General features: G+C 37.8%; 1 protein-coding gene across 1 annotated transcript in view; it reads left to right on the top strand.

The window, feature by feature from the left end:
• The first annotated feature begins 7,454 nt into the window (after positions 1-7,454).
• LOC134669566 (alpha-tocopherol transfer protein-like) overlaps positions 7,455-27,303 on the top strand; it is a 29,657-nt gene continuing 9,808 nt past the window's right edge. The window contains exons 1-5 of the mRNA XM_063527216.1: positions 7,455-7,632; positions 14,369-14,458; positions 15,863-16,022; positions 18,576-18,694; positions 18,942-19,072. Of these exons, the coding sequence (XP_063383286.1) occupies positions 14,374-14,458; positions 15,863-16,022; positions 18,576-18,694; positions 18,942-19,072 (495 nt within the window). The 5' untranslated portion in view covers positions 7,455-7,632; positions 14,369-14,373. The remainder of the gene's footprint in view (positions 7,633-14,368; positions 14,459-15,862; positions 16,023-18,575; positions 18,695-18,941; positions 19,073-27,303) is intronic.

Here is a 27,303-nt window from a genome sequence, read left to right as displayed (position 1 = left end):
ACCGATTTAGATGAAACTTGGTATGGAGATAGTTTCAAGCCCGAGGAAGAACATAGGATAGTAGAGTCCACCGACCACGTTGAGTTTTCAGGTTTTCACGTGAAGTGCTTCTTCAAGTATCGCATTCCCATACTTACCTTGTCACTGCCAATTCTATGCAAACATACCTATAGGTAGATTGGTAGAATCTTCATTTATTTTAGTACCTATTGTGTCTTTGGGATATATGTAGGTAAAACACGGGGTTGAAAATGTAATGCCTGCACGCCTGATGTGAGCTCAGGCAGGGGTAGATGTAGATGTAGTGTAGGGACGCCTGGCCGGAAGCAGGCGGGCTGTCGATCGCGTGCCGCGTTCATTCAGCCCGATTCCCTGGAGTCGGAGCTGCAGGTTACTGTCCCGGCGGCATTCCCTCACCATTCTCCTCAAATCTTCTTGTTTCCTGCAGAACAGAAGGACATCTTTGAGTTCGACGTCCTTTAGTTCGTTCTCTTTTAGTGTGTCTTTGCCGAATGTATTATATCGCGGTGCCGCATACATAATACATTCCGCTACTTAGTAGGTGTAAGCTAGTCTCCTCCTTACCACAGTGTGGACAGGAGGCATCTCTGCTAATCTCCATTATCTTAAGGTGTCTATTGAGAGTGTTATGACCTGTAATGATACCTGTCAGAAGTCTCAGACTGCTCTTACCTAGTTTCAGAAGATACCTGGTTCTCCTGTGGTCTATGCCTTTGATCATCATCTTCGACTGTCTACATCCAGTTTCTTCTTCCCATTCTCTTTGTGCTTCCATCTCTTTTACCTTCTCTATGACTCCCTTCGTGACGTCCGCTGACATAGGTAGAGCCGGTTCCGGACCAATGTGATCCGTTTCCGCCCCCATCCTTGCCATCTCGTCCGCTTTCTCATTACCCGTCACTCTTTGGTGTCCTGGTACCCATGCCACCGTGACGCTTCTTCGTTTGCCTATCGAGTTAAGCTCCTCCCGACATTCTCTCACAAGGGAGGAGGTAACCGATGTTTTCTTTAGTGCCTTCAGTGCTGCTTGGCTATCGGTATATATTACAACAGCGCCTTCTTGCTGCACACTCTCTTTAATTATATGTGCACAGCGCGCTATTGCACATACCTCTGCCTTTTTATAAGGTCGTTATTGGCCATCAGCATCTCAAATTTTGATAGCGCCTCTTTTTGTATCAGCGCGTGTCTCTTGTCCACACAGCTTCCTCTCCATTCCTTGCATGCTTTCATTCTATACCACTGTTCAGTGGCTCTTTTCTCTACCTCTATCCAGAGTGGCTTCAGGCCTAGCATTACCTCCAATGCATGTGTCGGGGTCGTTCTCATGGCCCCTGTCATCATGAGGCACGCTAATCTCTGTACTTTGGTTAGGTCTTTTTGGTATTCTTTAATACGGGCCCTATGCCACCATATCACTGCCCCGTATAGCACCCTGGGAAGTATCACCGCCTTGTAGATCCAGTGGATCATACCTGGCTTCAGTCCCCAATTCTTCCCCACTGCCCTTTTGCATTGACACAGTGTTCTTATGGCTTTTGCCGTCTGTTCTTTGATGTGAGTTTTGTGTCTGAGTGTACTGTCTAGAGTCACTCCCAGATATTTCAGCTCGTTCACCATTTCTATTTCTATGCCTTGTATCTCTTAGGGTCTCATCTCCTTTATTCTCTTATTAGTGAATAGCACTAGCTTTGTTTCCGACGGATTGAGATCCAGTCCTCTCTCTCTACACCACCTCAGTACCTGTCTGAGGCCTTTTGCCATTATATCTCTTATGACGCTAAGAACCGCCCCTCTCACTAGTAGCACTCCGTCATCAGAGTAGGCCTGCATATACATACCCCCTCTGTTGAGCTCCTTCACCATTGAGTCAAGAAGTAGGCACCACATCAGGGGGGACAGACATCCCCCTTGTGGGAAGCCTCTTCTTGGACTAAGTAATCTTCTTTGATACTCCTCCTAGCTCCGCCGTTATGGATCTGCCTTTTAGCATTTTTCCTATCCATTTTGCTATTGTCGGTCGGATGCCCTCTCTCCTCAGGCTTTCTTCTACGGCGTCGAAAGTAGCCTTATCAAAGGCCCCCTCTACGCGTCGAAGAAGCAGCCTAGTGCGTATTGTTTTGTGTCTAATGCTCTTTCCACCCTTACCGTTAGGTTGTGTAGGGCTGTCTCCGTTGATTTTCCTGCCATGTAAGCGTGCTGATTCCCGTGTAGGGGGCATCCGCTGCTTTCCACTTTCTCTCTTATATGCTTATCTATTACCTTCTCTAAAGCCTTTAGCACAAACGACGACAGACTTATGCTTCTAAATGATTTCGCCTCTTGGTACGATTTCTTCCCCGGTTTAGGCAGGAAGACCGCCCTTACCTCTCTCCATACCCTTGGAATATAGCTTAGGGCTATACTTGCCCTGTATAATTCCACCAGATTCTCCTTTATGTATCTATATCCTTTCTGCAGTAGTGCCGGTAAGATTCCGTCAGGGCCCGCAGCCTTGAAAGACGCAAAGGAGTTGATCGCCCATTCAACCCTCTCCTCCTCCACCACCTCCAATGCCGCTGCCCAGTCGGACTCCTCCTGACCTTCCTGTTTACCTATTTCTGTCACCTCTACACAGTTCGGAAAATGTGATTTCAGCATGACGCTTAATATCTCTTCCGGTTCCGTAACCAAGTCTCCATTTATTCTCAAACTACCCAGTTGGCACGCTCGGTCTCCTGCTAGCAGTTTTACCACTCGCGCCCCCTCTGAATAGCTGTTTATGTCTCCCGTAAACCTCCTCCAGCCCTCTAGGCAGGGGTGGGCTGTCCAGCTATTATTGACGTCTTTCGAATGACGTATTTACCTAATGGTGATGATGAATCTGGCTCGTTACAGCTATTAGGTTTTGGTTTTTACAGAAATTGCATCTATTGAAATTGAAGTAGGACTTTGAACCGGAGATACCTACTATATATATGCCGTTTGGATTTTTTTAGTACAGAATACAGATCCACTTAGGCAACGCCCATGCTCATGTAAACACAAGGACTCGTTTGCAGTGGATTAGATTACAACTAAAGTTACTAAGTGCTTTCTCAGAGGTAGCTTGAGTTTTCTTCTTCCTCGCGTTATCCCGGCATTTTGCCACGGCTCATGCTGGGAGCCTGGGGTCCGCTTGACAACTAAACCCATGAATTGACGTAGGCGCTAGTTGTTACGAAAGCGACTGCCATTTGACCTTCTAACCCAGAGGGGAAACTAGGCCTTATTGCGATTAGTCCGGTTTCCTCACGATGTTTTCCTTCACCAAAAAGCGACTGGCAAATATCAAATGTCATTTCGTACATAAGTGCCGAAAAACTCATTGGTACGAGGCGGGGTTTGAACCCGCGACCTCCGGATTGAAAGTCGCACGCTCCGACCGACGCTCAGAGCTAGCTTGAGTATCTTCTTTTAATTATTTAGATTGAATCTTTATAATTAAGAAAGAAGAATACTACAATTCAATTAATAAAATTCTTAAAAGTCTAAGCTTAGAGACTGCGCGGAAAGAGTAGAGTCGTGGAATGTATGGGACCCCAGTACATTCCACAACTCTTCTCTTTCCGAACAGACTTGTCGGAGTCATATTAACGACTCATAAGTAGAGTCCATTTTGTAGCGACCAATTTAGGGATCGGATATTCGGATCGATATTTACCTAAACTTTGGCGGCGTGAACGGTATGGAGACGGACTCGACTTTATTTTCGTAATAAATTTCCCGGGGTTTCCCGGGATTTGTTAACTATGTAACAAGGCAATCTAAACTCATATTTGAACATTTTAATACGCTTATTTATTATATATTTAATTTAATTTACTATGGAGAAATATTAAATTCAATTTACCTGAGATTTATTCAACTAGCGAAGTATCATTATCATAACTTAGTTTAACGGAACTTGTCGTGAGTACTAGTACTTTTAAAACTACGAGTACTTTAGAAATTGTTTTCCTTCGACGTTTCAAGGACGACATTATGCCCGTGGTCTCAATTTTTTACCCTTCCGCTATCTCTGCTACCGCCATTGTCTTACGCATAGCAGGTAAAAAAAGACGGGCAATATAAAGAAAATTCGTCACCACGTGTACTTTAGGTATGTACGTGGGCTTTATCTTAGAGATTAAATGGGGTGTTGAGAGTAATATTCATTTAATAGTTTTCGAAAGTGCATAGGTCATTCGTTGCTGTACTGTACATGCATTCGGGTGTGTTATTTACTTTGGTTTTACGTTTCTACTCGGCTATTCAACAACGGTTTCGGCTTTGCTTTGTGATTTGGATTTTGGATTCTTTTTCAATACCGACTTGTGCTTTGGATTCCCGGACCTTTGTGTTTCCTGTGACCTGGACCGGATTATCTTCTCTGTTTAAACGGTAAGTTGTACCAATGATATTCAAAGTTAAGTAATAAAAAAATAAGTAATTATGTTACTGTTGCTAAAATACTCGTAAGATTATTTCCAAAATGTACCAAAACAATAGTGTGTCTATAGAATAACAATTGGTACTTTATAATGTGCACGTCAAATTAAAGCAATCACGAGCTAATGTTTCGTTTACATATACTTTTAGTTAAGCACAACATTTTTATTCGTATGAAAAAATTATTTATATCGTACTTAATCGTTTTTTTTCTTAGCTAACAAGCTGCAACACTTTACATATAATACGAAATTAAGTTTTGGAAAATCTTTTATACAAATTAATGCATTCCAATGTTAAAATTTAATAATTACTTCTGTATGAGGCTACAGCCACGTAGTAATATTAGATATTTTTATTAAATAAATGTGTATTACAATCAGACTATTTTTTTACTCCTCAGTCTGTGGCGATTGCAATGGCGGATAGTACGAAGAAAGAAAATATAGCTCAATCATGGATTCGAGATCTCCCGGAGATGTTATACGATGCGGCAAGTGGAATTATAACATGTACTAAATGCGAAGTGCACTTAAAGGCTCAAAAGGGTATTTTAAATCGGCACTTGAAGTCAAAGAAGCATCAAGGAACGAGAGTCGAGCCCCCAACTGATTTTTATTATGATCTCGCTTATTTATTCATTATGTGCAACATACCATGGACACAGGTAGAAAATCCCGTTTTTAGACAGTTTTTCGAAAAATACATCTGTACGTGCCAACATAAAGACAGAACGATTCCATGCGAGAAAACTTTAAGAACACATCTTGATAAAGTGTTTGATTCCAAAATGCAAGCCGTTAAAAATGATATCAAAGACCAGAAGTTGTGGATATCTTTAGATGAAACGACTGACTTTTTGGGAAGATACGTCGTGCATTTCTTGGTAAAGCCATTATATAAAGGACTTTCGGGACCAGTATATATGTTAGCCTGCAAGCCGCTACAGAAAGTGAATGGTCGTAGTATATATGAGTTCGTAATTGAGTGTCTAAGAGACTTGTGGGGCGACCAATTCCATAACAAAGTGCATAATGTTTTACTGTTCAGCTCTGATAGTGTCGCGTATGTTACTGGCCGGAAAAATGCTGAAAGAAACCTGTCCTAACATGAAGCATTTTACTTGTATGGCTCATGCCTTACACAGATTGACAGAGACAATAAGATTAAATTATAGTGACGTAGATACATTAATAAATAATGTTAAAAAAATATTTTAAAGGCTCCTAACAGGGTTAATCTGTTAAAAGAAATGTACCCAAATTTACCCATGCCGCCAAAGCCCGTAATAACTAGGTGGGGAACCTGGTTAGAAGCTGCATCCTATTATTCTAAACATTTAGAAAAAATATCCAATGTGGTTTCAATGTTAAATAGTAACGAAGCTGTTTCTATTAGAGAAGCGAAGAAAGTTTTAGCCAAACCAAATTTATGTGTTGACCTACAGTATATACATGAGAATTTTGAAATCATACAAATTGCTATAACAAAATTGCAAAGTAGGGATTTGTCTATAATTCAATCATTCGAAATATTCGATGAAGTAAGGATAGCCTTGGAATGGACGGCAAATAACAAATTCATAAATAAACTCAACCAAGTCATGGACAGAAATCCCGATTTTGATGTGCTCAGAGAAATGTGTGAGCAAATGAATAAGGAAAGTGACTCTTATATTTACAAATATGCAACGTTAACTTCTGTAGATGTAGAAAGATCATTTTCTATGTACAAATGGATACTTACAGCATCCAGAAACAGACTTAATGTCGAGTTTGGAAAAAATTGTAGTTATTTATTATAATTCTAAGCAAAGTTCAAATGAATAGATGATAAAGATCGTGCTTAAACTTCTTAACCTTTTGGTTAGACTTTTAGACGCAGGTTGCACTGGTATTTGCTTACACATTCATTAATTATTTACGAACTACATCATTGCAACATTTGCAATCTGTATCGAAACATCGAATTGGAGTGAAAGGTACTAAAATAAGTTTATTTGCGACCAACACGTTTAAATATAATTTAGGTGTTCAAAACGCGCAGTGTTTAAGTTTGTAATGTGAAACCAGTTCCATAAAACTCTTGCTGAATATTTGTAATTTATTAATAAACATATGTATGTGTCATTTTCAAGCAAAAGGTACTACTTTGTCGCAAATCATAGTGTCGCGAATACCATCAAGATTTAACTAGACGTGAACCTTATCTACAATTGACAAAATTGTACCTTTTGCTTGAAAACGTCACATATATGTGTTATACAAAAAAAATTGTTTTATTATTCTCTTATATTACAGAACCCTTGAATCTACTATAATAAGTAGTAAATAGTTATGTAAGATATGTATAGAGAAATGCTTACATTATTTTGCCAATTCACGCTGCGGCTACACTACATACACTGTTCTTGTTAGATCTATATAACAACATATTTCCTTACAAAAATAGTCAAAAATAGCCATAAACTAAACATGTAGGTAAATTTGTACCATCTTATGTCATTTCGTACGATCCCGGAGTCCCGGAGCATATTTATTAAACTTATAATAAAAAAGAAGCCGACTCCATATTTTCCCAACAATTTCCGGGATTTTGCCAAGTTTAGGTAAATATCGATCCGAATATCCGATCCGTCCATTACCTTAGGTACCTACTTAAAAATGATCTTAACTTCTCAACTCCAAATTCCTATATTAATTTCGTTATTAAGTAATATAAATATTAATTTAAAACCTGACGAGATATTACAAGAACCCGATATCAACATCGACAAAGTCATTTAAGTATTTGTAATCGTTAGATTCGTAATATACTCGTAACTAATATAGGTAAGTACGTGCGTCGCGCCCCCTCTAAACGCGCTGATATTGAAATCAATCTGATATCTTTTTCAAGTTGAATAATGACTTACAAATTACAAAACCTGTCTGGCCGATTGTACCGACTCTCGCGCTGTATCGTTGGAAGTTGGAAGTTGTTAGTCAGTATTACAGCACTCGGCATCTCCACCAGTCGTGTCCTCCCACGCACTTGACCTTGTAAACATCCGTTGCCGTCGTTTCGATAGTGTTTTGTTGACAAAGTTCTTTTGTTTTGTTCATTCAGTGTATAGTGTTTTGTTTTGAAGAAGGCAAAGTGAACAGCATTACTACACCCCTGGTAAGAGATTGTTAAAAGTTATTATACTAAACTCAAGGGCACAACTTAAATTTTTAAGCTAAGATACCTGTCTAAAATACGGTCTGTATGTATAAATATTAAAATTTAGTGTAATAAAGATGCAAAAGAGGTGGAGGCATTGATGAGCAGATGGATAATTAATTGCAATGTTAACTAAGCAGTTAAAATATATTATGATGAACTTTTTCTACTTCTATATCGTTTCACTTATCGTGAATCTTAATGGTTTTCGAAATAGAACATTAAAATAAAAAATGAACAATCCTAAATCTACGGTTTCTACGGTAAATCTGCAAATCTGACAATCTGTCATGGTCGCATTTTTATCACCTGTCATGACATGCGTCACTTTCGCACTTACATATTTGTTAGAAAGTGACAGGCATGGTGACAAATGATAAAGAGCCGACCATATTAGCCCTACTGGACTGTCAAATGTTGAGGAACCTATTCCTATTCGAACCTTATGAATATGTGACGTCCCACGAGAAAGGTACCTTATGGCGGTTGGCGCTTACGCTATTATTAACGCCGCTCCAATATTACTGCGGCGCTATGCAACGTACACGCCAGCCGCCATAAGGTACCTTTTGCCGTGGGACGTCACATATGATGTACCTACGTGTTTTATATTGGCGCGCGTGAGATGCACAATATCAAATTAATTGCAGATTTACGAAGTCCGAATAGGCGTCTAAGGAACACATTCGATTAGTCAAATTCCCAGATGTGACTCGACTACCATAAATCAAAAGTATGTAACCCAAGTATGGTACCAAAATTAAGTCGGGATTTTAGATATTGCTGGCTAACGTCACGACCTACCAGTTTTATTAGTCAAATAGGATCTTTCCAAGAGTATTTTTTTTCATAGAGACCATAGAGCCGGCATGAAATGTGACATCCCACGGGTAAAGGTACCTTATGGCGCTTACGCTATTATTAACGCTGCTCCAATATTATTGCGGCGCTATACGACGTAAGCGCCAGCCGCCATAAGGTACCTTTTGCTGTGGCACGTCACATTAATAAAACAATACTGACATAAATACATACAGTAATGCTTCAGTTCCTCTGATCACAGCATTGTTTGTTATATAATACCTGCTATGTACTTATATGGACGAGTAGCCATTAGCCTCGTACTTACGTACAAGTATAGTATAGACAGACTATTATGGACGGCTATAAACATTTCCTAGGTACCTAAGTCTTACATACTTGATGGCTGTAACCTTGTAAATACATAGTTAATGCGGTTATCACACGAATCCGGATCCGCACTTTGGCGAGCGAGACAGTGCTATGTACGTTTGTAGCGGTGTTCCGCTCGCACACCGGAGCGCCGTGCCGCCACCCGCATCCAATGTGAAGACCACTTTAAATCCGACCTATTGCGAATCGAACGAGACAACGCGCCGTTGATTAGAATTAGAATTAGGAAATGCCCCTATAGTCTGTATCTTCCAGTGGCGGCGCGTCCATAAAAGCCGATTCCCACCGGCTTGCCTGTTTTTGGAAGTTTGAGCAGAGTTGTAAAGGAAATATGTAAGCCAAATTAGCCCCGGTTTGACTATGGATATGTTTGACGCGCCGCCACTGGTATCTTCAGGTATTCAGTGGCGGATTTGGAGTCTTTGCCGCCCTAGGCCCCAGGCCCTGTAGCCGCCCCTTTCTCAGCACCCATCATATTGACTAGGTAATCTAGGTATATATGTTGGAGTCAAAAGTGTGAACTGGTCAAAAGAACTTTTAACCGACAAAAACAGGCAAAACTGCTTTTGACTGAGCATGTTGGTCAAAAGTAGTTTTACCTGAAAATCATACCTATTTCTGGCAGCAGTTTCGTTTTTAGGGCGTAGCAAAAAAAAATAACCCTAACCTACCTATCTCTGGGAACAGTTTCGTTTTTTGGGCGTAGCAAAAAAAAAATAACCCTAACCTACCTATCTCTGCGAGTACTTTTGACTGATAGTAACAGTCACAATTACTATTAACCAATGATTTTCAGGTAAAACTACTTTTGACCAACATGCTCAGTCAAAAGCAGTTTTGCCTGTTTTTGTCGGTTAAAAGTTCTTTTGACCAGTTCACACTTTTGACTGCGACATATACATTTTGAGTTATTTTTTGTTATCATCAGCGAATTTTTTGTCACAATTTGCCGCCCCTAAATATCTTGCCGCCCAAGGCCCGGCCTACTGGGCCTTAGGGCAAATCCGCCACTGCAGGTTTTTAAATAAAAGTAAACACAAACATTAAATGATCAAATAATGTAGGTTAAAGCCAGGTCGTTCAGCGACTGATCCAGGCGGTTTTGTATTTGGTTGGTTAACCAAAAGCCCATACATTCTACGACTCTTCTCTTTCCGCTTGATTAAGCGTTAGAGTTAGACCAAGAAAAGCCTGCTGCGATTTTGATAGCCCACGCAGTGCAAGTGTTATTTACACGTCATAATTTCTTAGAAGTTTGACGTTTAAAATAACGCTTGCACTGCGCGGGCTATCAAAATCGCTGCAGACTTTTCTTGGTCTAACTCTAGCGCCTCAGTTCACCGCATTGCATTGCATACAGTCCCTGGTTTTTTTCCACTGACAATCTATTAAAATATTTTATGCTAAAATTATTAATGGTGACTTTGTTGACCATACAATCAGGTTTTTCTCTTCTAGTTCTTCGTAGGTAGTTTTTAACTATTTGTTTTTTTTTTATTCACCATTTGAAGTTTTTGTTTTTAACATTTACACCACCTATGACTATGACGCAAATGTAAAATGATGTTGCTAAGCCGCTTTTCATCAAGTTGTTATTTTTGTTACAAATCTGGTATAATTTGCACTATATACCTATTTTAGGTATACCATTATTAGGTTGTAAATAGTCCTGATTTACAAGGGGGTGCCCGAGCCTCCCGATTGCCCAATGGTCCCGTACCTCCCCTACAGGTTTTGAACGTTTACTGAGCTGTGATTCCGTAAGTTTCAAAATTGTGTAATTAAGGTTCAGAGTTTTTCAAATGTGTTTTTAAATTACTTTAATTTATTATGGCTTTTTTATTTTATAAAACCCCTTCCACAAGGTTCGGACCTGGGTGATCTAGCCTAATATATACATATTCGGCTTGATCACCCACATTATGTTATATATATACATTGTATATATATTTTTTTAGGTATTAGTTTTAGCTTTTTAGGTAGTTTTATAATTTTAGGTTAATTTTATTCTAAGTTTGTTATTAATTATGTTTAAATTACTTATCTTTATCTAGGTATAACTTTACAGCCTTTATACAATCTCCCGACCTAAGAAAAACCTAACATAATTTAATTGACGTTTAAGTAGGTAGGTATTAGTGGTTTTTAAATATTTTAGGTACATCTTTTTTGTGTCATATCACAATCACAAAGCCAATGAAACATGAAACACGTAAAACACGTTAGGTATTGTGTAGGGGACAAGCGTTTTTATAGCAATGAATGAACAATGAACTTATCATTACGAAGTCCAGATTAGTATCTTAATATTTACGTAGCTCTATCATCTATTAAATGAGAACAATTTGTTTACCGGTCAATGCATATGGCTATGGCTGGACTTAACATTTCTTGCACCAACTATGTAAATGTGGATGGACAATTGTGTGTTTGTAAAGTGATTTTATGTCCAATTGTCCACCATCTGATAAAAAATCTAACCATAATTCGAGATAACGTCAACACAACACTGTGCTCATGAAGTTCCTTGGTATTTCGATCGTTTTTCTCGGTGGCGTTTTGCGTAAGTAATAAATAATCAATTGCATGGGCCTACGAGATTAATACTGTCATACTATATTTAGTAATACCTTAAATGTGTTGTTGAAATCACGTAAAATTTATGTTAAAATTAATTTGACTCAAAAGCAAAATTACGAATTTTGACATATTTAGGTAGTGAATTTAATTAATCTACTTACTTAGTGAATTTAATTAATTTACAAGTTTTAAAGCCCGGAAACTTGCAAACGAGTGCTTGTAAAATCGATCTGATGACCTTTTCCAATTAAGTGTAATTATACAAAAAATCTAATTGTCTGCGAGTGCAAAGCAGAAGAAAACCACAAGTTTCGGCTCATTCAAGCTCCATTCAAAATTCAAAGGTAAACTGACATCACGAAGCGATGAGAAATAAGGAACTTTGAAGTGTGTTTGTTTTGGAAAATATGAGTACTTAGGTATGACTCGAAATAACAAAACACGTGTACATTATTTTTTCATGTTCTCCAATATATATAGGTAATCAAACCATTAATTAACTAGCAATTTGCTTGAACAAAACTCTCTCCAGAAGTTAGAGGTTTCGGTCACTTTTCAGTACTTTGGAGGGCAATTTCTCCCAATATATAATAGGTTGAGTTTGGGCAGCTAAAAAAATACGTGTCCGTTGTTTTGGACTACTCTATAACATATAAAAAAACTCAAATCGGAGCCGGCCAGTTAGGTACCTTTCCTTGTTAGACGAACGTGATACGAGCGTGACGTGAGTTATGTAGAGTTCGTACATAATATACCTACCTACAGATGTAGAGCAAGATTATTTTCCATCGTATTTTCATGGAAACGTACAAACGTGTCTTGCTATTTCAGTCTCGGTACAAAAAATACTGAGGTTAACTGAAGTAACATGACAAATACGAAGAAATTACGATGGAAAACAATTATGCACTACATCTGTACCTATTGTTACGTTAGTTACTAGTTTAAAGTTCGTATAACAAATATTTACGATACTATGGGTCGGTTGCACCACTTGCACCAAACCATCTGGCACCGGCAACCAACTGTTAAAGCATTCGCAAAATTTTATTGTATAGGAAGTTTCATAGTTCACTACCGAGTGATGTTGAACAGTCCGCTAAATGTCGTTGGTGCAACTGGCCCTATATATAGGGTTGCCATACGTCCCGTATATACGGGACTAGAGTCTGTGCGGAAAGAGAAGAGTCGTGGCAGAAACGGGAACTAACATTTTAAATTTTATATGGCAATCAAACCTTTGACACCTGTCTTGTAAAAAGTAAACAAACTTCTGTCATTGCATATTTTTATTAACAAAAACCGCAAGTTTTATGTATAAAATATTTTCAAAACACGATGAAACCGTACATAAAACCACAAGAAAAATTATATTTAACATTGTTCGGTTTTTTCAGCGGGAAGAAAACGGCTAAAAGCCGACTATCGACTTACAAAAAGTCGCGGAACGTGTTTCCGCTATTCACGGGTATTGATGTTGTATTTAATATTAAATAATTACCTATTTAATAAGCCCCCTAAGTGACTTGTCTCCGGTACATAATCGGTAAGTATATTCATTCAAAATATATTAATTTTCATAAATATGCAGGTCATTCATGATCTTTAAAATAACTGAGAAATAGTCTTGATACTTGCCATTTTATGCATATTTATATGGAATTTCTTTTTCTGGATTGTGTAAAAGTACCTACGGTATCTCGAATAAAAGACCGCTAAGTAGGTGATATGCAAGAATTCGTAATCTACGTGCCGGATTCAAGCACATCCAGTTGAGATGAAGATAGTTCTATGAGTGTCCCTGGTTGTTTTGAAGCTAGCTCAAACATAAGTGACATTGAATATTTTAATTCAGACTTCGATTACAAAGAATGAAACTTTTTCTAATAAAATATTTCTTTATTTGTAGGTTCTGTTAGTTACGAAGTTATATTTCATATTTAGCAGTGACTTTTCGGCGAAGTAAAATATCGTGAGATGAGAGGACCGGACATATCCCAATAAGGCCTACCTTCTTATGCACTATTTTTATTCATATTCATATTTATTATTAATAAAGTACACATACATTACAAGTCAAGTTTACAATGGGTGAAATATATCCCAGATAAAATTACAGCCCAATTTCTACCCGATCTACCCGGTTTTAATAACTGTTGGACTGCACAGATTAGGCAGTACATAAATGAGACTCTATCTTGTTTGGTACTAAAATTACAGTTGTATTGGGCAGATTCTTAACTAGTTTTAGCAGTTTTGTCATTCGCAGTCACTTTTTAGTACTTATCTGAGACATAAAAACAAGTGTGTTTTAAAAAGAAAACTAGTGCCTGCGCTAAATCAGAGGATTGAGTTGACGAGCCGACACCACCATCAGGCTCCGTTTAGTAAGCCGTGGTAAAAAACCGGAACAAAAGGGATTCAAGTATCATGACCTTTAGTGTCGTACTATAATCACGTGACCAGTGTTGTCAGCATAGCAAAAACCATAAAATAGCACTGGCGCGCCCTCAAATCCCACGACTCTTCTCTTTCCGCACAGACTCTATCACCGTATTTAAGCATGTATCACGTCCCGTATTTTTACTGGTCCCGTTTTTGTCCCGTATTTGGTCGACCGGTCTGGCCTAGTGGCTAGTGACCCTGCCTATAATGTTTAATTATTTATTAATAGCGCTCTAGAACAGGGCTCCCCAAACCCCAGCTCCAAACAGTAGCAACCAGACACACCCCTCCCCCCCCTCTCGGTGGCCCACGCGAAAGTTTCTGAGGCTCAATAAAAAAGTAGGCCCTCAGGTAAAAAAGTTGTCCACTGTCCCTTATCCGTTCCGACTAATTATGGCAACCCTACCTATATATGGAGTCATTTGTAGGCTGTGACAATAGGCATGGTGTAATAAGTTAAACTTTTTGTTTGCAGTAAGAATGGGGGAGCCGAAAGACCTTGAGAAGCTACTGGTAGAGCTAAAAGAATGGGTCGCCGCACAACCTCATGTGCCTAAGGATATGGGTGAGTCAATTCCATCGATGTATTTATGCGAAAAGCGGAAAAATTCACTATCTCGATCTCGGGCTAAATTCTGGAGAAGTTTTGACTCCAATCTTGAAGGGATGAAGATATATAGTCAGAAAGGCGTGCGTGTCAAAATAGAACCATAAGAATATATAGTTTCGTAGACACAATGTGCATAAATAATAGGTATAATACCTACTTACTCTTATCATCGCTAGCCATCAATGCAGGTGTATCGTTTATCATACAATGCGTTTAATCAACACAACAAAATACGAAATTACATACATATACATATTGATTCAATATTTTGTATTTGTAGATAAGAAAACTGAGAACTTTTTTAACCTACAATTTTCAAGGCACAGCTAAATAGCTTGACCTATTATTTAGATTGCGATTCATAATAAATAAATCATAGACATCTACCACGAAGTCTGTTACGGTGTCGTGCAACCAAGAGAACAGTGGCTCTTTATTCATTGTTTTTTCCTCTAATATAATCCATCGTCGATTGTTTTGTTAGTCATATAATTTAGTAGATAATAGAACATAAATCGGTGCATCAGACGTTGGCAAGAAATACATTATTTACGGCCTAAGCCGACAATGCCTCGTGCTCAGTACCTGTTGAGCATTTAGTCCGAAGTCCCAAAAATACATAATTTGCGCAGCCAATGATTTATGAAACGGACAGTCGCTTTATTTTAACCTAAGAGTTATATTTAGAAGCTAGGGGACATGCTAGGATTAGTCTGGCATCCAAAAAAAATTTCGTAAGTAAATATTACCTAAGTAGGTACCTATCACTTATCAAATATTTCATAAAGATCGGCAAAAACTACTTCGCACGAGTTTTTCATTACTATGAAGAAATATCTCGTCTACTCTCCTTTCATCTGGGTTTCACTGTCAGGGCCTTAGCTTTTTGTTTTTAGGGCACCGTATGTATTGTTATATGTCTCTACATCTCATCTAGTTACACTCAATAAGTGAGAGAGTGAAAACCTGGAATTGTCGAGATATCGGAAACACTATTGTGTACTCGACATGGCACTTTCGTGATATTCCAAACGGTTATCGTTCGCAAACGAGTCTGAGGCTAAGGCGTACAAATAGTAGAGTACCTATTTGTATATTCATTAAATTCCACAGCATATCAATAATCCATAGCACTTCGAAATCAAGATTATACACATCAATATCAATATACCTATGTGACAAAAGAACATATCACAGAAGAAGCCCGTACACATATTTCGTCTCGCAGACCCTCAAGCATCCTCACATAAATACGTCTGACCAATAATATTTTTGTCGGCCCAGCCTGACCAATAATATTTTTGTCGGCCCAGCCGGAAACAAAAACGTATATGTAATGTAATCCTTACAATGTTTCAGATGACAAGCTGCTCCGCCGTTTCCTGCACAGCTGCTACTACGACATGGAGAAGGCCCAGAAGGCCATCGAAAGCTTCACGAGTCTCCGGGCGTCGACGCCGGAGCTCTTTGTGAAACGGGACCCAATGTCACCGCAAGTGCAGAACGCCCTGAAAATTGTGTAAGTCAATGTTTAGATGGATCAAGAACTTGATGCATGCAATTTTCGTTACATTACAGCATTTGATCGATCGACTTCATCGACTGAATTCAAGGCGTGTCCAGGCGGGGACAATTTTTCGCCAATCTGATTAAATTGTCCGATCAAATCAGGCCGTGCGGACGCAGACGCCGATTTGGCTCGCCGAATTCAACCGCCAATTATGAACGATATTACCGATAAAATGGGGTGCGGACGCAAGAATACCAATTTGTAACGCTCGTAAAAAAGCGCGAACGCTTGGGGGCATTTTTTTTATTTAAAGCGCTCAAGTATCACCATTTTTAAATTGGTGAAAGTGGTCAAATTGGCGTTGCATCCGCCCCACCTGATTTGATCGGACAATTAATTTAATCAGATTGGGAAAAATTGTTCCCCTTTGTTTGGCCTTTATTGTCCTCTGTAGTTCTTAGCAATGTAAGTATATCGACATGACAGTTCCCGCGTCGTGTAAATGGGGCTTTGTAGACCACGGGACGGGACGGAGCAGGTAACCAAAAGAATTTAATCCACCGGTCCTGACATTAAGTCATTAAAATTGTTACATTTTAATTGACTGACGTCTGACTTGATCAATAGCCTGAATAGAGTCATTAGGCGATGCCTATGTTGCATTGTCTTGGTAATGAGTTTGTGCAAACTGTAGGTTGAGTAATTTCGACGATGCCATTGTTGAGTTGGGTTAGTAGATTGTCTTGGTTATTAGTTATTAACCAATTCCAATTCTCCTTCAATTGCTCAAGGGTTAACTGGAAGAGATCCCTGAAAGGGATAAGTTCGCCTTTGTACTAATGATGTGTGTTCTTTAATGTTTTATGTTTTTTTTTTGTATTTTACTACTACTACTTCCTCTATAAACATACTTATTGAAAAGGTCTTCAGTACGGATATTATGGTCGTTCTTGTCTACGTGACAGCGTGATAAAAGGGTGTCCATCACTTTCTATCCCACAGGGTTACAAGTGACAGTTATTTTATCACGTGGATAAAGATGGATAAAGTCATCCATAATTACCTACACTGGAGATACTACTATACTATACTATACTAGATAAAAAATTACTCCTACAACGACTTTTCTAGATTGCTTCTCACGGTCCTTATTCCTTGGTTTTTCCTACCGTCTTGCAGCTTTCCATATTTATGGCAATTTAATAATCTTCGCGTGTTATGACTCTTACAAAGTGAATACCTTTTATATGGGAGTTGACAAAGTTACGCGGAGTTCAGAGGTCACCTTTGTGTCCTTCATTGCATCTCAAGGTTTTTTCATGTCATTTCCTGATGTGTTATCCTCTTGTTGGCATCTCATCGGCATCCGTTATTAAACGTTAGGATAATGCAATAGTCGCAATACCTACGCTTACAACTTTGACATTAGATTACTTACAACATTCAAAACAAACACATTACATATATCTCTACTTGATTGTGTATATTGCATTTAAGTTATAATTGTTATAAAATACATATAAGATACTGATTAAAACTTTCACGATTATTTAACATTATGAAACTACACAACGGGACTTAATCGCGTATTTAAGTTTTAAGATTTACCTCCGACGTTTCGAGGACGGCGTTGTCCCCGTGGTCTCGGAGAAGACTGCAGTCTTCTCCGAGACCACGGGGATGTTACATATAAGATGTTTGACACCGCTATGAGCTGCTATTGCACTTGACAAAAGGAAACCCTAAAAGTTATAGTTTTTACTCTGGGTGACATGAAATAAAAAAAAATCTGGCCCATTATTATCATTAAGTCACAGAGTGCAGGTCAGGAAGATTCCTATATCCAGCCTGCGACTGCGAAAGTGGATATATGCATGACTCATTTCAGTATTCAGTGTGGAAAACCCAGATTCAATGAATTAACAATTTTTATTTGGGTCTAGTGAGTGTAGGGAACTAAAATTGGCTCAAGTCCAGAACACTCTAAATGCCAACACCACAATTTGTACCATGCCACGTAGCGTAAACAGCGGTTTAAAACTACAAGACGTTTCTTGTCGCTGTAAGCGATCTCTACTCTCTACTAGACATTAGACAACCTCCCAGTTCTTAAATTACGTACCTCCAGTAAGCTGTAGAGATATGGACCTCCCTGCATAGAAACTTGTTTGCAAGTGGGATCAGTTATCTCTGCAGTAGATACCTATACTGCAGTAGGTACGTATAAGCACAGAATAAGTAATAGTACCTACTACCGTACAGAAATGACACTTCCTACAAAACCGAAGTTTGATAGCGATTCAGGGTCGAATCATGATATCCCTTTCTAACTTATGATACTATCCCTTTCAGCTATTTAGGGTTGTCAAAATTCAAGTAATTATCGGTGGTCGTGCACGCAAAGGGACGTCAAGTTGTGTCAAGGCCTAATAATTGCTCGGAGCAATGCTGAGCCGAACGGAGCCTAGTTTGCCGGAAGTCAGGAGTGTCTCCCCACTGCTATAAGACTGAACTTGTGTTTTTATACTGAACTATCTACTACATTTGTGTTTATCATTTCAGGAACCTAGGCCAAGTAAAAGCACCAGGCAACCGCAACCTTTTCATCTGGCAACTAAACGACCCTGGCCTCGAGAACTACGACTATCTGCAGGATGCCCGAATGTTCTTCCTTACCACAGGTAATTTTCACTGAGGTGCGCGGCTGGTAATTTTACTTAACCAAAAAGAATAGAGTGTATAAAGACGGATTGTCAAAATAAATTATGTAGCCACTGTAAATTTACTGCCATCTTATGAGAGAAGATAAAACTGTTAGAACGCCATTTGACTTTGATCCTTATTCTTTCAATGATATGTGTCAACTTACTAAATATTAATATTAACGCCATCTACTCGACTATAGGCCAATTTATTATTTTTTTACAGATGCCTGGCTGCTTGAGGAAGAGAATCTAGAAGAGCATGACATCGCCATCTTGGATGTTAAAGATATCACACTGAAGATCTTGACTAAGATAAACCTGTCTCTTGCGAAAAAACTGTCTAAATATCAGGAGGTAACTTCCAAAATATAAGCTAGGTACCCGAATACCTCAGAATGTCGGGTTATTACGAAAATGACCCCTGATTCCATTATATCTGTACGTATGTACATAGTCTATTTTCGGAATTAAGTACTCGATATTCTGAAGTATTTAGAATTAACAGTTCTGATGTATTTGGAATTACCCCAATACACCTATTATAATAATGATTACCGATGACCCTTGGCCTCCGGCCTCCGGCCTCCGACACAAGACAGCGCCATTTTTCTCGATCCTGTGCGACCTCTCGCCAATTGTTGACTCGAAGTACATCAGTCACCACACGGGATTGTTATTATGCCATAAAGGGTTCTTGCTAAATCGGAAATTCTATAGTGCCATACATGACACAATAATCGCGGTACAATCATAAAGTATGACGACCGGTTTGGCCTAGCGGGTAGTGAACTAGTGACCCTGCCTGTGAAGCGCTGGTCCTGAAGCACCGATGGTCCTGGGTTCGAATCCCAGTAAGGGCATTCATTTGTGTGATGACACAGATATTTGTTCCTGAGTCATGGTTGTTTTCTATAGTTCGTTTTTTTTAGCATTAGAAAGAACTCCGCAGAAGCAAGCGTGCAGTTTTTATCAGGCTCTTTAATTGTTAATAATTATTGAATTATCTAATGTAGCATGGTCAATACATATAATTTACTTGAAATTATTACCGCTAAAAGTGCCGGATTTGGAACCATAAGCTTACTTCTGCGAAGTTATTTCTAATGCTAAAAAAAACGGACTATATGTATCTAAGTTTATCGTAAAAACCGGGCAAGTGCGAGTCGGACTCGCACACGAAGGGTTCCGTACCATTATCTAAAAAAACGGTCACCCATCCAAGTACTGACCCCACCCGACGTTGCTTAACTTCGGTCAAAAATGACGTTTGTTGTATGGGAGCCCCACTTAAATCTTTATTTTATTATGTTTTTAGTATTTGTTGTTATAGCGGCAACAGAAATAGGTCAACTGTGAAAATATCAGCTGTCTAGCTATCACGGTTCGTGAGATACAGCCTGGTGACGGACGGACGGACGGACGGACGGACAGCGGAGTCTTAGTAATAGGATCCCGTTTTACCCTTTGAGTACGGAACCCTAAAAACAAATTTTCCTAAAGAAACTCCTATGAAACAAACAAAATTTAAAAAGACATCAACGCGTGCCGACTGAACCTCATTCACTTTGATTACTATACAACACCTTATCTTAAGTACCTACTATTTAAGACTAATGCCTTGAGCATAATAACGAGGACCATCAGCATTCATCAAAACGCGCCGCACCGCGGTCACAACGAGATCGCTTACATAGGACACTTCTATGGGCATCAAAGGATTGATTGAGCCGCCTCGCGCCGCGTCCCGCCGTTTCGCTTCGGGATCGCGCGATGTTCGCCTACATAAGACGCTGCGTAAGCAAGATCCATATTTATTAAAAAACTTTCAACTTTCAAGATTCTTACAGATTCTGTCAAACAACATCCCATTTGACAGTATCTGTCAACAATAATACTAAGTAATTTTATTTTGTACTTAACCATGACAAAATATGATCTTACACTAAATTTGACAAAAAAACTGTCAAATTTGACAGTTTGACAGATCATGTCAATATACACTGGGACACTATAACATGTCACTTTGTACCAAATATTCCCATACGAAACCCAAAAAGTCGCCCAAAAATATATAAGCACAGCGATCACTGGGGCTGCAAGTGCGTTGCCGGCCCTTAAGATGAGAAATGCAGTCTACAAAAAATTATCTAACATTGACATTTAGTACTAAACTATGACAAAATATAATACTTTACACTAAATTTGACAAAAACGAACAAATTTGACAGTTTGACAGATTATGTCAATATACATTATGCCATGTCACTTTGTACTAAATATTACCATACACATAAATGCATGTATATAAGTAGCGTACACGAAGAGAGGCCTATAGGTCAGCAGTGGGCGACTGAAAGCGAAAATGATGATGATGATGATTACCATATAATTACCTATTCTATTCTATTCTATTCTATTCAATAATAATATTTAAGTAATTTTATTTTGTACTTAACCATGACAAAATATGATCTTACACTAAATTTGACAAAAACTGTCAAATTTGACAGTTTGACAGATCATGTCAATATACACTGGGACACTGTAACATGTCCCTTTGTACCAAATATTCCCATACGAAACCCAAAAACTCGCCCAAAAATACATACGCACAGCGATCACTGGGGCTGCAAGTGCGTTGCCGGCCCTTACTTGTTTTTTACATACTAATAATAAAAGGTAAAAATATAATACTAATATAATACTCTACACTAAATTTGACAAAAAAAAACAAATTTGACAGTTTGACAGATTATGTCAATATACATTATGCCATGTCACTTTGTACTAAATATTACCATACACATAAATGCATGTATATAAGTGGCGTACACGAAGAGAGGCCTATAGGTCAGCAGTGGGCGACTGAAAGCGAAAATGATGATGATGATGATTATGTAGTAATAATAAAAAACAAATTTGACAGTTTGACAGATTATGTCAATATACATTATGCCATGTCACTTTGTACTAAATATTACCATACACATAAATGCATGTATATAAGTGGCGTACACGAAGAGAGGCCTATAGGTCAGCAGTGGGCGACTGAAAGCGAAAATGATGATGATGATGATTACCATATAATTACCTATTCTATTCTATTCTATTCTATTCTATTCAATAATAATATTTAAGTAATTTTATTTTGTACTTAACCATGACAAAATATGATCTTACACTAAATTTGACAAAAACTGTCAAATTTGACAGTTTGACAGATCATGTCAATATACACTGGGACACTGTAACATGTCCCTTTGTACCAAATATTCCCATAAGAAACCCAAAAACTCGCCCAAAAATACATAAGCACAGCGATCACTGGGGCTGCAAGTACGTTGCCGGCCCTTAAGATGAGAAATGCAGTCTACAAAAAATTACCCAACATTGACATTTAGTACTAAACTATGACAAAATATACTACTTTTCTCAAACATGCAATGAAATATTGATGTTATGTTCCTTATAATAGGCTGCGAAGTATGACGTTTCAGGTGCGGCTAGGACAAAGGGTAGATAATGGAATTTCATACAAATCTTGCAGGCCTAGGCCGGCAAAGTCCTCTTTTTTAATTTTCATTTCACATATATTTGTGACACAGCATCGTGGCATTCATCCATTAAAAAAAAACTAGAGGCAGTATTTGCTTTATGGTTCGTAATGACACTCTGCCACTACGCCTGCAAAAAAAAAACAAAAAACAATGTTTGCTATAATTTGCAGTTTTATTTGTATAAAATCAACATGAATTTAATAAATAATACATTATTAATCAAATTCTATAATTTTTAATCATAAATTTAACTACACAAATAAAAACATTTAAAATATTTCATCTAAACGTTAGCGGTAAAAAGGTCTACTCAAACACGCGTAGTTATTTTTTTTTAAATTGTTATGGAGGTAAAGTTGAAAAAGGTTGATTCTGTTTTATTGGATTTATGGTGCGTTGTTGATTTTTTTACTACATATAATGAGTTCCGACGAAATAATGAAATTAATATTAATTGTAATCGTAGGTGTTGGAATTGGCAGCGTAAGCAGAATTGATTTTAAATAACTTGCTGCCTCTGCCGCCAAGTCAAAGACGAAGTATGTATATGGTTGCTTATGGCAATTTTATTATTTGAGAAACTAAGAAAAATGGCTTACAGTTTATTAGAAACAGTTTTGTGGCATATTCTAAATGAATGAAATACTTATTTAAGTACTCCATGCATAAAGCAACGATGTATGTGAAACATGATATCAACATGAAAGACTATTGTAAACTTATGTGACGGAAAAACGACAGTCAGACGGATACAAGGCGAAAAAATCAAAGATACATGAAAGTATACGGGTAGTAAATATATACGACTCGTGTAAAACATACGCGTGATAATGATATAGGTACGTGTTGGTTATATTTTGGGTGTAGTTTACTTTTAGTTTTTTCTATACATAAATAAAACTTGGGTTTCGTGGATTTTTTATTTTATTTATTTCAAAGTCAAAGTCAAAGTCAAAGTCAAAAATACTTTATTCATGTAGGCCTAGTAACAAGCACTTATGAACGTTTTACATAATAATATATTATCTTAAGCTAATTATCAGAGCAATTTATTGAAGTTAATATTATTCCATAGTAATATTGGATTATTATACAGATCAAATTTAATACTAAGAATTTCACAAAAAGATCGTCAAACATAAAAAAAAAATTGTATAAAAAATACTAGTCTAGAATGTTTCTAGAATAAAATCTAAATGTCAATAACAAATGTCAATAAAACTTAACAAAGAAGTACATACATTGAATCAAAGAGCATATAATCACTACGTTTTAAGAGTCGGCACTCTCGAACAATCCTCGAACCGAATTATGAACGTACATATCCCAACACACCAAATACAGGCTTAAAGATCTCGCATCCAGGCCATAATTGTTAAAAAAAGAAAAACCACACAATACTACCAACACAAAAAAAACAACGCTAGGGCTCGACACTTCCAGTACCTACTGTTTATCGATATCGATAAATGTGCGATACGTGCTGCTGTATTTACCTACTGTACTACCTATTAATAAAATAAAAGAACATTATATATGTCGAATACCGACGGTCTTAAAGGCGGTGGGCGCGTGGGGTAGTATCTCGATGTATTACTTCACAGCTAAACCAATACCTACCATTGCTACCAGTGCATGAAATAAATATTCGGACTCGTTAACCATACTAGTGCCTACTATATTTCAGTACTAAATAATAAAAAGAACTAATTTCTTTAAGGATGTTAACGGATTACTTTCAAAACAAAAAGATCACATGAAACCGTTAAAATCTTTATTCAAGTCAAACTAGGCCGGCTACAACCCTAGACATCTGACCTAAGAAGATTTAGATATGGGACCGGCAACAAACTCAGAGGGACAAATCTTTTCAAAACAAGTTAAAACAACACATAACACATCCTTTCTTTATTTCACAAAAGTAAGCTACTAATGAAACATAAGAAACCAAAATAACACTTGAAATAAAACACTTAGCTAAATGGTTAAAGAACGCTAGATTCTATAAGCTATCAGAATAATCCTTCAGGTATAAGCCTTCAGGAACGTAGCGAGTTAGGCACGAGGTTGGCTAACGAGTACGTCCGATCTCTAGCGCGGTCCGATCAAGAAGAACTACCAGCGGCGGAGCCACCCTGCTCCCGCTTCAAGTCAAGTTGGCAAACCTGCTCGACCAGTCTACCAACATACCGACAAAAATGCCACTCGTGCCTACGCTCACTCAAGAGAAATCTCTCGACGTTCCAAAGCCTTCTACCTGTCATCTTAGTTCAACAATACGCCAATAGATTGCGTTACTCTCTACGTGACTTTATTTCCACAATGCGCCAATAGACGGCGTTACTCTCTACACAACTTTATTTATTTTGTTACAACCAAATAATACGTAGCTCAACATTGCTATTTAAAATCGATTAGCCCTATACAGTATGGTACAGGCGTCTAAAATAATGAACTATAACGCTGCAATACGTCTTTCTGGTGTCAGGCTCCGACATATATATATATAAATAATTTTATTTTACATGATAAAAATAACATAGTTTATTATTCAAGTAGGCATATTACAATATGCTGAATTCGCGCGCATTCTTTTTTAATCTGGTCCCTTTTTATTGAAGGCACTGGATGGAGAATGATTTCCACAAATGAACTTGTTTCCATTCAGCTTTTGAATAGGTAAATAAATACGCCAAATCCTCATTTCCTTTTCCTCAGCTTTGCCCATAATCGACATCTGAAATAAAGAGATTATCGATAAAATTGGTCGTACACTATTCGTGTCATAGGTTACTTAGTTTTTTACTTAAAAATACTTTATTCACAAAATATTTTCGTTTTAATCATGGATTGTACACGACTAAAACTAATTAAATTAGTAACTGTTAACGACTCAAAGTAAAAAATGAAAATATTGCATACAAACATCAGTTTACCGACCTGTTCGGATCAAGTTGGAAATTTGGCCAAAAATGCGTCAGTAGTTAGTCTTCTTACACACCCACTACAAACTTCACATTTCCTTAAAGATTTGGCCCCCATTTAAATAACAGCTAAAGTATTTTACCAATTACAATAAAAAATAACCACGTATTTTCACGTTCACGACAATTCAAATGACGTTTGACGTTTTACTACCAATCATACCAACCTAAAGAAAAGTAAGTATAATACGTCTATGTTAAAAGCAAGTATGGTATGTGCCACCAAAATGCAACAGCAGTCATTTTAATTCGATAAGATTATTTCTATGCCTCAATGTTGGTAACAAGGGCTTTCATAATTTATCAAAGTATGGGGTGTCGATGGGCTGCATTGAATTATCTATTTCGAGTCACCATTAATCCCACGTTGTTTTATTACTCATGTAGTCTTGTGTGGTATAATAAGCTTTAGAAATAAGTTTACGCTTTACATAATTTTTAAATTTATTAATTGATAATTCAGTAATATGGTTTGGAAGTTTATTATAAAATCTTACACAATTACCCATGAATGATTTTTTAATTTTATGGAGCCGTGTGAAGGGCACTGCGAGCTTATGTTTATTTCTAGTATTAATATTATGAATGTCACAATTTTTCCTAAAATTAACAATATTTTTATGTACATACAGAATATTCTCATAAATATATTGACAGTGCACTGTCATTATGTCAATTTCCTTGAATTTATCTCTAAGTGAGTCTCTATGGTTCAATTTATATATTGCTCGAATAGCCCGCTTCTGCAGAACAAAAATGGTATTTATCTCTGAAGCACCGCCCCACAGTAAAATACCATATGCCATAATGCTATGGAAGTAACTAAAATATACTAATCGAGCTGTTTTCACATCAGTTAACTGACGGATTTTGCTCACTGCAAAAGCTGCAGAACTCAGTCTACTCGAAAGAGTAGCAATATGGGGACCCCACTGAAGTTTAGAATCTAAAGTTATACCAAGAAAAACTGTACTATCAACTAATTCCAATTCCTCATCCTTCACAATGACACTTGTTTGCACATGCCTTACGTTACTACTAGTGACAAACTGAATACATTTAGTCTTTTTCTCATTTAACAATAAATTATTAACATTGAACCAATTTACTACCTTTGAAATAGCATCGTTTACATCATTGTACGCTTGTTGCTGTCGTTTGACTTTGAAAATAAGTGAGGTGTCGTCTGCAAACAATACTATGTCATGGTGGGTCTTTACAAGGAATGGCAAGTCATTTATGTAGATAAGGAACAGGAAAGGCCCCAATATTGACCCCTGTGGTACACCCATAGAGACCAATGACCCCGGTGATCGCTGTCCACTCACATCGACCCTTTGTATTCTACCATTTAAGTAGGACTTAAGTAAATTCAGTGCCGATCCTCTAACTCCATAATAGTGTAGTTTCCTGATCAATGTTTCATGACAAACGCAGTCGAACGCCTTAGACAAATCACAGAAGACACCTAAAGCATCTCGTGACTCCTCCCAGGCATCGAAAATATGCTTAATTAGCTCAACACCAGCATCGGTTGTTGAGCGACCCCGTGTGAAACCAAACTGCTTATTATGCATTAAATTATTGCCGTTAAAATGTCGTACTAATTGTGAAAGAACTAATTTTTCAAAAATTTTGCTGAATGTTGGTAGCACAGATATCGGTCTAAAGTAGGGCTCGCGGTCGACTCCGTGTTTCGTTTACACGTTTCGAATACCCGTTTCCGAATAACACGTACACGGTTTTCTGGCCCGTTCCGCACGTGTAATTAAGAAACGTGTAATTGAGATCCGTCTCCACGGATAAACGGGTATTCGAAGAAACGGATCTTATTTACCCGTGGCTCCGGACACGTCCTTGAGGAGTAGCTAAGGAACGAACGCCCGTACTTAAGAGCTACAAATAAATAGACAAAAGATTCATGACGAGTTTTCGTCATATCTAAACCTTATTCCGTGGTTCATAGAGTCGAAATTCAACAAACGGTTTACATAACCCTTTTCTGAGCAGGTAGTTTTTGCTTGCAATGTTGCAATACCAGTAG

The sequence above is a fragment of the Cydia fagiglandana genome, chromosome 12, assembly GCF_963556715.1.
Source record: "Cydia fagiglandana chromosome 12, ilCydFagi1.1, whole genome shotgun sequence".
NCBI classification, from domain to species: Eukaryota; Metazoa; Arthropoda; class Insecta; order Lepidoptera; family Tortricidae; genus Cydia; species Cydia fagiglandana.
The sequence above is the reverse complement of the archived record's forward strand: the minus strand, read 5'-3'. Positions and strand labels throughout refer to the sequence as shown.